Genomic DNA, 11,880 nt, shown 5'->3' on the forward strand with positions numbered 1-11,880 from the left:
CAGGTGGTGTTTTTCGGCAACAAATTTGAATTTTCCGGCCAAAAACGTTTTCCCGACGACCTGAAACTAACGGCGTTAGGATTCTGTTAGTCGCGGACCATTATGAACAAATACTTTAAAAGTTGGGACCATCAGTAGCCAATTCATTAGTTGGGACCAGCAGTGACCAAAAGGCAATAGTTGGGGCCATTAAAAACCAATATACCTATAATATATGATATTATATAAACCCTAAGAACTAAACACAAGTTGCTAATCTCTCTTCCTCCCACCGGATAGCCGCCGCCACTGCCCGCCGTCGCCTGTCGCGCCTGCCAGCCGCTGCAGCCCGCTGCCACTGTCACATCAGCCATCACCGACGTTGCCGTTGCCACCGTGCACCTCCACCGCCCGGTCGTTTGTCTCGTTGTGTCACCTAGCTCAGTTCGTTAGCCCTCGGTGTCTCAACCTGTTATTTATTAACCGAGGTAAACTTAAATATATTGTTAGTTTACAATTTATATTTATTTGTTTGACTCGTACTCGTATTGTTTGTCCGGATCCTGTACGGTTCCTAAAAGTGATGCTTATTGGTTTTAATATTCCGCTGCATAACCTTTTATTAATATGATTAATAAATATGAAACCTTTTAATTAAAACTGGGTTTAATTGTTAGACTGTTGACTGATCACCACTGAAACCCAACAAAATGTACCCCTCCAAACTATATTCCAATATTTTCATTTGTATACTCATTGTTTAGTTGAATTCAATTAAAATGGTTTAAACTAGTTTGTTTTATAACCGAAACTGATCCGGATTGAATTCGGTTCGATTATCCTATTGCTGAATTCGGTTTGATTCAGTTTTTAGTTAGGGATAAAAAAAAACCTCAAATCGAATAAATCGTTAACCCTAGAGACAATTACACCCTTTTTATTTTTATTTTTATTAACTTATTTCTACATGTCAAGTTGATGTGGCTTAAAATTATTATATAAATATTTCCTACACTTTTAAGTACTTTTAAGACAAATTTTTATTGAATATTATTCTTATTTTGTTCATATATGGTTTTTAAGGTTTTATAAGACAACGAGCTAATATGATTAAAATTATAATTAGTCTTTTGTCACTTAAGATTAATAATTAACAATTGTTTGGTCATATTTAATTATTTACATGAAACAATTGAAAGTTTTATAAATTAATATAACAAATGCTACGGTGTGCATGTGAAGTAAGAAAATTGATGGGCTCTTCGACCATTTTGTTTACTAGTGGGCCGTAGAGTTCAAATAGGTGCATAGGGCCAATAACTTATTTAGACTTCGTAATGATGCAGGTATTTCCATCATAAAATCGAAAAAGGCAGCAGCAACTAAGAGGCTGAGAATAATGCTGGACTGGCCCACTAGATCACCACATAATAAGAAAACGTATAATTGAAGTGGGAGGAATGACTTTATAAGCAAGTTAGGGGTTTGGGTTATATATAATATTTTCTTTTCACCTAAAAAAACACTACGAAAGAGAGGGGTTGGACGGCAGAAGTCAGAGAGGGGCAGCCGTGAAGAAGGAAAAAAAAAGTTAAGCGTGCGTTCGTTTAACTAGAGAGCGTTGGGGCTCAAGACCTATTCGTTCATAACACTATTTTCTCGATTTGAATTTATTATTCTCATTATGAATTCAGTGTTTAAACCTAATTATTATGTTTTATTCTTGAGTATGGTTGTTGGCTAAAACCCCTAGCTAACTAGGTTTTTGATAACTACTTTGTGAGTTGAGGATTTTTATTGGTTTATGATTTCTAGTGTTGGATAATACTAAAATAAAGAATCTTTTTATAATTGATTTGATGTGTTTGCATGTATAATTTTGATTTATTAGTGACCTTTGTTCTGTATGTGTCTTGTTGAAAGTCTTTCAATTATAGACGCATATTTAGGTCGCTTACTGTGTGTTTATGATTATTTTATGGTTTTACTAGACGTAGTAATCCATAGGAACATTGGTTGGTGATTTATTAAGATTTTATATTCTACCTATCTAGAGACTGGGAGGTAATAGATAGTCGGGTTGTCCTTGGGATTAGGTGTTTAGGCTAGAACGCTCTGACAGGAGGTTTCCTAGATTTCCCTAGTTTCATTGTAATTCCGTGTCTTATTGATTGTTCTTAGGTTACCCCTTACACTTTAGGGTGTATTGAGATAGTGAGACTGACAGGTAATCTATCTTTTAGGGTATTTTAGTATTGTTGGAGAGACTGAGAGGTAATTCAAGCAACCGGTAAGTTTACACGTCCCTAGGTTTCCTTTTAGGTCACACCCGGAGAATGATCAGGGGTCCACTAGGTTGTCTAAGGGTGTTGTAGTTTAGGATCCCGGTTCCATCATAGTTTTCATAGCAGATAGAGATCCAAGATTCACAAGTAGGATTCTAAACCTAGGTAGTTTTTCTCTTATCTTTGAGTTCGTCTAGGTCATAGTGTTGAAGTTTTTTTTAGTGTCATTGTTAGTTTTAGTTTAATTAGTCACTTGTTTAATCAGTAAAATTATTAAGTTCTTAGTCAGAGTCTAGTCTAGGTGTCGCTAGTGTCATTTGGGTTCGATACCCGGACTTCATTAATTAAGGCTTTACTACAGTTGATAGGTACACTTGTCTGTCTAGTGGTCTAGCATTAGGATAGTCTAGATTTATAAATTTAAAACTAAAGTGTCTAGGTTAGGTTAGGTTAGGTTTTTATAGACCGCTTTCAACACATCACAAGTTCTCATGGTTTCTTACACTTCTAGCCTTCTAGGACTAACTTCTTATTTTTCACCCTACTCTATGATAAAAATAAAGGTGGGTAGTATATTTAGGATTTATTATGTTATATTTTTTTAACTAGTTTTAGAGCCCGTATCACACACGGGATAATTCAAATTATAAAATTATAAGTAAAACAAATAATTACATAGCGTATATGAAAAAAAATGTATCACATCTATGCTTGTATCTATAATACAATGTGTACATAAATTGATTTTATTTATATCACAAAATGATTTTTTTAAATTAACTTAATAAAAAAAGCCCGTGCAAAAACGTACCCGGGAATGCTTCTTTCTATTGAAAAATTCATTCTCGGTGTCATATATGTATAATTGAAAGAATTTTGGTTATGAACTAATTTCGTAAATAAGATTTCTCATACGATAGTAGTTCTAACCACTCGGCCTAAATACAAAAGGAGCGTTACCTTTATTGATATATTTATCAACTAGCTTTTGACCCGTGTATTACACGAGTTTTGTCAAATGATAAAGATAAATAAGGTCGTTATTTTAGTTGTGATTCTTAAAATACTTGTAAATTAATTTAATGTAGATTTAATGGAAAAAACAAATAGGGTTAATGAAAAATACTAAAATAGCATGATTTTGAAAAAACCAAGTGTTGATTTGCAAGAAATTTAAAAAATGTACTAAAGTTGTGTAGTTGGTCAAACCTTAGGTATGAAAATGACACTTGATTCAATAATGAATATAATCCATACTATGTTGTAAACCATTTGACAAAATGGTTTGACCCATGACCCATGAATATCTAGAATGAATGAGATGAGAGATTATGAATTAGGTGAATGTGGGCTTGACACCTAAGCTTCAATATTTTCTTTTATTAGTATGATTTACCACCCATCAAAGAAAAGTAGAACATTAAATTGTAACAATGGATGTTCTTCAAAAACTATGTTTTTCTGAGCTACACCATTAAATTGTAACAATGGATGTTCTTCAAAAACTATGTTTTTCTTTTATTAGTATCGACTTTGTAACAATGGATGTTCTTCAGAAGGCTTATCGACTTTGTCATAATGACAACATAAAAAACAACATGTTAACCCATTCAATTTTGTGAATATTTTGTTTCATTTGAGCATAGTTTAGCATGTCATGTTTCCCATACAATGTTCTGATCACCATTAAAAAAAAATTAATGTTGACATAAATATTTCAAATTTGATAAAAGTTATGCATTGATAGGCATGGGGGTGACATGTCGAAAGTGTTCGCAATGTTTTCTAAATTTTAATAGTTGAAGGGAAAATAGTCAGTTTGCCAAATCCCGAACCTTTTGATTATTTCAAAAAATGCCCTTAAAAATAAATTTGAAACCCGAATCATGTTTAAAAATTTAACTTTCATACTTTTGACATTTTAAAGTCAACACTTTGAACCCATAACAAATTTGACGATAAATCTATTTTGCATTCTCAAACTTTTAAAAATACTCAAAATTTTCATTTTTGACCCTAACAAATTTTGACCAAATTGTAGTTAACTCGTACCAAACAATCTATTTACCAACTTTTGACCCATAAAATCAAATTTAAGTTCCACAAAAAAACCCAAAACAATTTTCATTTGAGAAACATGATTTGTTGTTGATTTTTGGAATTCACCAAGTATTTGAATATATAGTAAAATAATATGTTAATATTTATATTTATAAAAATATATAGATATTATATAAATATAACGTAAAAGGAAAGTGAATAATTATTGATTTATTACATATATTAGGGTATATTAGTTTTGGAGGAAAAAAATTATGAGAATTAACCAAAACATGACAAGTATTCACATTTATTTTACTTTATTAGAATAGGTAGATTGAACACGGGTGTTTTTGTCATTTCATCGCTAAGTAACTGGAAAAGGTAGCGTCCATCCATTCTAAGGAGTATCCACACTACGTTTTGAAAACAGTGAAGGATGATTTGCCTAACGTGGCAGGCGCGAGAAGAATGCGAGGAATCGTAATCAATGGAGGGAAAGAAGTTGCCATCAGTTCGTTGGGAAAAAGGGTCCTCACCAAATATTTATTTTCCTTCTACTGCATGCATGAGCGGATCCACCATGTAAATGGGTGGTTCCCAGGAACCTCCCGAGTTTCGAAATAATAGTGTATTGGTATATAGAAAATAATATAGTGAACCACCTTATAAATTAGAAAGAAATCATCCTAATTTGAATATAAGATGTTGGTCTGGTGGATATACCTATAAGTTGGTTAACTGAAAAGTCACATGTTCAAATCCGTTTCGTGCTACCTTTTTTTTCTATGCATCCTTTTAGAGTTCAAATCCGCTTTACATCATTTTTTTTTCTCTGTAGCTTTTTTAGGGTTTCATAAACCAAAATTTTTAAATCAAGATACAATTAAAAACGCCGCTCTCTGCCTCTCTCCTCTCTCACCATAATTATGCATGCGCCACACCTCCTTCCTCCGGTAGTCCGGGCATCTGGCTGAACGATCGTATTTATATTATGTAACAATTTCAAAAGATGAAGACTTGTAGAAAACAACTATAAGTATTTTTTTTAATTCATAAAGACCATTGTATTTATATTATGTGTTTTTTAATTTCGAATGATGGTGCCTTTTTATTATTTTATCGTATTTTATTATGGGATGAACCGTCCTGAACCATCGAACTGACCCGAAATATTTATATCTGATTCCATGAAATCTAAGCATCTAAAAGTAGTGCATCACATGAAAAAATTCCTGGATCCACCAGTAACTGCATGAACTTTATATCTTAGTGAATTAGGGTTATGCAATAGTGAAATAGTGAGAAAGAAACTCATATTAGAGCATATGAGATCACACGGTATTTTTACAATTCATTCATCTATCACTATCTTGAAGAGTTCTTTGATTCTGCAAGAAGCATACACGTAAATTTGGAATAGGTAAAAAGCGTATCTGTAGTTCACGCAGGAGTAAATAATTAAAAAATATTAAAACATTTTAATAAAACAGAATTTTGAAGTTTTTTTTAAGCCGTAAACTTTTATAAGCGACTAACACCAAAACAAACACCAAAAATTTGTAGTTAAAAAAAGTGATAACTTTTATAGAATAGTAATCAAATTTCAAATTTGTTTTAATTAAGTCACTCATATTTTATGTTGGCTCAATTAGGTCACTTAACATTCAGTTTTGTTCTAATTAAGTCACTCATAATATAATAATATAGTAGTTGTCCTCGTTTTAGAACACAAATTGAAAGTTAAGTGACCTAATCGAAACAAACTAAAAATTGAATGACCTAATTAAGAAAATCAAAATATACGAGTGACTTAATTAAAGCAAACTTGAAAATTGGTTATTTGTGCAGGTATTCTTAAAATTTTATTTTTAAATAAAATATTAAATTTATATCACATTATTCCCATGTGTTGCCCCACTGAAAACTATCGATCGATACATAGAAAGAGACGAAAGGCGTAGATTTACAGCCAAATCATCTCTTTTATTTTGTTCACCGGAGAAAACAAAAAGAAAACCATGTCTGCAAACGACGAAGACAAGAAGCCAGCCGGAGGAGACCAAGGAGCCCACATCAATCTTAAAGTTAAAGGCCAGGTTAGCCTTTCACTCTTTTTGTTATAATAATCTGATTAAAAGGTTTTTATAAATTTAAGGTTATGGGTTTTTTTAGTCTAAAGTCTTTGATGTTCGATTAGGATTTCATTTGTGGGAATTAATATTGTTGTTTCTTTATTAGGATGGGAATGAAGTCTTCTTTAGGATTAAGCGGAGCACACAGTTAAAGAAATTGATGAACGCCTACTGTGACCGACAGTCGGTGGAGCTTAACTCGATTGCTTTCTTGTTTGATGGGCGTCGCCTTCGAGCCGAACAGACTCCCGAAGAGGTATCACTTATTTTGATTCGTCAAACCACCCAAAAAAAAAAAAAACATTTAGGAAATATTGGTACTTGTGCTCGAATATATTAATATGTTATTGCTTCGCAAGTTGATGGAGATTTATTAATATAAGTATTAGTATGTTGAAGTTGTTAGAAAGGTTAGGATCGGGTTGCAAAACAAGCAATTAAGCTGCAGAAAAATAAGAATACGAGGGTTTGCGTGGTTCGGTCTAGACTGACCTGCGTCCACAGGCTGTAACCAAGATATAATTTATTGCTTTGCCTCTCCCTCTCGTGAGCTATGCAGTCAGTATCAGTGATTTAGTGGCTATCAGGCCTCTAGCAGAATATCGGTCAAACTGTCAAAGTATCAGTCAGAATATTGGTACCAATAGTATTGGTGATATTGACCTATATTGGACCACCCCGATATCAGTTTTTTAAGTCTTAATTGTCGTCAATTCTGAGTATTTAATGTTAGTGTTTTAAGTCTTAATTAGTTCCTACTTGCTACAATTGTTAGTGTTTTGTAAGTTGCAAAAGGTTAATTTGAAAATGGTAGGAGTATATACTGAATTGTTGAGGAAGGTTCATGTACATAATGTTCTTAACATGAGAACGTAGGAAACAATACCAATCTACCAAAAATGAGAACGTAGTAAACAATACGAACTACAATACCAATCTACATAATCAATGTTTTATAATAACAAACATAGTTGTCAAAGCGCTCATAGCGCCCGATATAGCGTTTAGCGTAGCGCCGTAGCGTATCACCACTTTCCCGCTAAATTGATTTAGCGACCTAATAGCAGGAAATAGCGTTACTTATTTTTATTTTTTATTTTTTTTGGGGATAAATATCTATAGAGATTGAAAATGGAGCATTTTTAGGGTTTTTTGTTTCAGGATTGAGAAAGAATATTTGTTTGCCAGGTTGCTATTAAAAAGAGAGCTTTTTTAGGGTTTTTTGTTGCAGAATTTTTTTTTACTGTATATTGATGGTGCTGATTATTTAATAATTTGTTGTGACAGTTGGAAATGGAAGAGGGAGATGAGATTGATGCTATGCTGCACCAGACCGGAGGCGGCTTTGGTTTCTGATGGAAGTAAAAGATTGACGAGGCTGGCTTGGTTTGGCCAGCAAGTTTGGTTTGTTGAAACTGGTAATGTAGTATGTTTATCTAGTATGGTGTGATGTCGGGTCTTTTCGCCTGGTTAATAATCTGTAGGAATGTACTGTTTGAATGTAACAGATTGATGAATGATGATGGTAGCTTTTATGAGGTTATGCTATATAAGATTTTATGAATAAAACTATCAGGAATGTTAAAAAATCGGTTTGACCTTGTTAAAATAACAGCGTCCAGTTTACGGTTCACAGTTTTAAAATCCGGTTGACAGTCCGGCCCATGGTTTTTGGTTTTGAATGGGCCGAGTAAAATCATGTTGCAGAATTGCCATCTAGTTCCAGTCACACATTTAGTTTCACCAAACTGTAACACCAGTCTTTATTAATAATTAAAATAGATGCTAAATCAATGTTCAAAATACTCTAAACTCAAACCACAACACAATTATCCTCACCAAAATCCACAAGCTTAATAAATAGTACCAAAAAGCTTGCAGCTCTTAACACTATCTAGCATCCAACTTACTCACCAACCAAGAAGTAAAAGCTTCAACAAAGCCATTCTAACAAAAAGACCATTTTTCGCTTGCCTAAAATAAGCCGCCCTCGGGTCGTCATCCACATCCACCGTTATCTGCATCACAACAACAAATTCTTAAACCACTCAAAAACTCACAATGAAAAACATTAAAACCATAATTTTAATCCGATCCAACAAACACCTCATCAAGCCGAGGAAGCGGATGCATAATAACAGCATGCTTCTGCATAACACTTAACACATCCACATCAACAATATACTTGCCACACGCTTCTTCATACAAATCGGTCCGCCCACCAAACCGCTCTTTTTGAATGCGGGTTTGGTACACCACATCACATTTTGATGCCACTTCCTTTAAATCCGCACTTTCCTCCCATTCGACCCCGTTTAACGTTAAGTACTCTTTAATGTCCTCCTAATTAGACCGCCAACATATCAAAAGTAACAACTTGTCTAAAATACAAAAAACATGTTGTCTTATAATGTATTAAGATGAAGAGGTATACCTTCATTTTAACAACTTGTGGTGACACAAGGTAGATTTTAACATCATTATATTTGGCTAAAAGATATGCTAACGATCCGAACGGTTCGTCCGTTTGCAAGATCACCAACTAGCCCGACTTTAATCCCGTCCAGCCTTCCAATTTCTCGTTCGATTGTATACATATCGAGTAGAGCCTGAGTTGGATGCTGACCTGGACCGTCACCAGCGTTAACTACCGGAATGTTGGCTGTCGTGGCTGCTCGTTTAGCAGCTCCGCTTTCAAAGTGCCTCATCACAATTATATCCGAATAACCTTCAACCGTTCTAATCGTATCTGAAAGTCAAAGTCAAGGTCAAGGTCAAAGTCAAAGCCAAGCCAAAGTCAAAGCTTTTTACGACAGACAAATAAAGAAGTTTAAACAACCTTCGAGTGTTTCGCCTTTTGCAACAGAAGAAAACTCGAGTGCATTTTCGGTCGTTAAAACTTCTCCACCTAACCGTTTCATGGCTGACTCAAACGAAAGGCGGGTTCGCGTTGACGGCTCGTAAAACAGAGTTGACATTAGAAAACCATTCAACATCTGACTTCCACGCGACCCTTTCTCAATAGTTTCCATTTCGCGTGCAACTTCAATATAGCACTCATTGTATCTCTGTCAAACTGTTGTGCTTCAATCACATCTTTAAGTTGAAACCTATTGCCCTTTACAAAGGGTTGGATGGTTTTGACTTGCAGGGCCTGACATTGGATATTACTGTTCGATACGCGGTTGTTCTTAAAATGCAGAATATGATGCTTTTTAAAGGAAATTGATTTCTTGGAATCACTATGAATCTTGGTTTGTTTGAGAGCTGTTGTGACATTTGAGGCATGTGTAGAAAACATAGAGGCATACCTTTTGTTCATCTATATCACCTGTAAAGAATTTTTAATGAAATCAGTGAGAAATTGTGCACTAAAACCAACTATTAAAACTAGTGGTGTTCAAATTCAGATATCCGGGAGTTTCGGATAGTGAAATTCGGATATCTGAATCTTTAAAAAGAATTATTATTTAATAATCTTTTGAAAAATATATTTAAGAATTGTCAAAGGAGTTATTTCGGATATCCGAATTTTATCTGAAATAGCAGAAAACTAACTAGAAATATCTGAAATTTCTAGTTAACAATTACTAATTAAGAACTTAAAAAAACAGAAATTTTCTAAAAAAATTTCAGATATTTCGGATTCTGATTTTTTTTCATTTTCACAGCCTAAATAAAACGAATACACCGGTTATATTTGTTTGAAATGTGTTTGACCCATTGTGTATAATATAATATAATTGGCCAAAATGAACCAGTAGCAAACAAAATACCCAAATTAACACATTTATATCAGATTGGTTTAAACTAGCAAACTCTCATTTAAAACACATTAAGGATTACAAGATAAAAGAAAACAGCCACCTTGGAGAATGTGAAGTTTTGGATAGACACCCGTGGCCTAGTAGAGCTCCGGGGAGAAATGATGAAGATTTAAATAATAATAATAATAATATAAAAGGTGTAGCCATAGGGTTTTGGCGGAAAACACAAGAATCATTCACACTTCCAACTTCCACTTACTGACTGAATATATTATTAAAAATTGCTTGCTTCCTAACCCTAATCAATGGGCTTTGGGCTTTCTCATAACACGCTAATTTAAGCTAAGGCCCATATAGTATTACGTTATGCCATGGAACTGGAACGTGACGTTTCTAATAATTGTACTTCCGTGTTCTTTGGAAGATGAACATCACGTATTGAAAGCTAAAGAAAGATAGCTACGTTTTAACTTTACTCAATCATAACACCTTTACTTTAATATCATGTCAATATCACAATCACATTATCTTTTTAAAAATTATTATGACCATCTCAAAGCATAACCTATAAGATGACCAATGATAATCAAGAAAAAGAAAAAAAATCATATTCAATTCATTAGTAATCAACAAGCCATAATACTAAAACCAAAATGTCCTAAAATTGTATCACCTTCTTTAGAAAAACATGGAAAAGTGGGCATCGGTACCTGATTCCCAAGAATAACTCAATACAAAATTTATAATCAATAAATACTGAATTTAAGAAAAGTAGGTACTGAGCACCCTACCATATGCAATTATACATCGGTTCAGTACCTTACAGTAACGGTATTATGCAGCGTTTCAATACCGGTGCAGATATAGTACCGGTATTTGGGAGAAAAATTTCATTATAAGTTGAAGATTCAATAGCTAATTTACAAAAAACAGCAATAGCATTTCCACACTGAAATTGAAATCTTTACATGCAAACATAGATCCACAGCAGAGTTTAACATCCGTGATCATCTTAGTATCTTACAAACACGACACACGAAATCAAACAAACAGAATCCCAAGATTCTTTATTTTAGGGATGATCATTCTCGTAGCTATCACACCAGAACCACGAAAACATCCCAAACACATAATTATCATGATAATAACATGTTTTGAGAAACCATGCGATAAAACGTTAAAAGTAAATCCACCTAGTATTGGACTAGGCATTTTTGCTTCCCAGACACCACAGCTGCACACGGGCTGTTCTTAACACCACCAACTTCATCAGCATCGTGTTTATCTTCAAGCAACATGTTTTCGACAACACCATATGAAACCGTTTCAAAGATGACCGCCATCACTTCCTGAAACCTCGCTTCAGACAAAGAAACTTCTGCAAGCAACCGCCATGCTTTTTCCTCAGACGCACCTTCATAATCCTCCTTCCTCTTCAACACCATGTGCCCACTTATTTCCCATACAGCTGGGTTCACCTGAGTATCTAGGAGCTCGGGACTCACCTCACCCAATGCCTGTTTCTCTGCATAGCACTGTCCTTGTGCACGTCAGTATTCATTACTAATTATGTCCATAAGTGACTATTTATGTTACTAACTATTGCCATTTGTACCTGTGGTACTAATTATGTTCATTAGTGACTATTTATGTTACTAACTATTGCCAATTGTA

At 34.1% G+C, this 11,880-nt stretch overlaps 1 protein-coding gene and 1 pseudogene across 2 annotated transcripts; one reads left to right on the forward strand and one right to left on the reverse strand.

Annotated features, from left to right (window-relative positions):
* Positions 1 to 6,274: 6,274 nt before the first annotated feature.
* On the forward strand, positions 6,275 to 7,985 carry LOC143600786 (small ubiquitin-related modifier 1-like). The gene is made up of 3 exons (XM_077078369.1): positions 6,275 to 6,403; positions 6,546 to 6,695; positions 7,727 to 7,985. The coding sequence occupies exons 1-3, from the start codon at positions 6,326 to 6,328 to the stop codon at positions 7,793 to 7,795; spliced, it is 297 nt and encodes a 98-aa protein (XP_076934484.1). The 5' UTR covers positions 6,275 to 6,325; the 3' UTR covers positions 7,796 to 7,985.
* Positions 7,986 to 8,313: 328 nt separating this feature from the next.
* Positions 8,314 to 9,761, reverse strand: LOC143600788 (aspartate carbamoyltransferase 1, chloroplastic-like; annotated as a pseudogene). Its single transcript, XR_013147541.1, has 4 exons — positions 9,279 to 9,761; positions 8,874 to 9,188; positions 8,546 to 8,782; positions 8,314 to 8,457 (listed from the first exon to the last, which is right to left on the reverse strand). The product of XR_013147541.1 is annotated as an aspartate carbamoyltransferase 1, chloroplastic-like (transcript).
* Positions 9,762 to 11,880: the final 2,119 nt, after the last annotated feature.

This window comes from Bidens hawaiensis, unplaced genomic scaffold (assembly GCF_021521415.1).
Source record: "Bidens hawaiensis isolate Kalapana, Puna unplaced genomic scaffold, B.hawaiensis_p1.1 tig00054909_1, whole genome shotgun sequence".
In the NCBI taxonomy this organism is placed as follows: domain Eukaryota; kingdom Viridiplantae; phylum Streptophyta; class Magnoliopsida; order Asterales; family Asteraceae; genus Bidens; species Bidens hawaiensis.

What these genes read in the sequence shown, in the direction of transcription:
- LOC143600786 (XM_077078369.1), top strand. Translation starts at nt 6,326, where the DNA reads ATGTCTGCAAACGACGAAGACAAGAAGCCAGCCGGAGGAGACCAAGGA. An exon ending in ATCTTAAAGTTAAAGGCCAG is followed by an intron (nt 6,404 to 6,545) that starts GTTAGCCTTTCA and finishes TTTCTTTATTAG; the next exon opens with GATGGGAATGAAGTCTTCTT. An exon ending in CCGAACAGACTCCCGAAGAG is followed by an intron (nt 6,696 to 7,726) that starts GTATCACTTATT and finishes TTGTTGTGACAG; the next exon opens with TTGGAAATGGAAGAGGGAGA.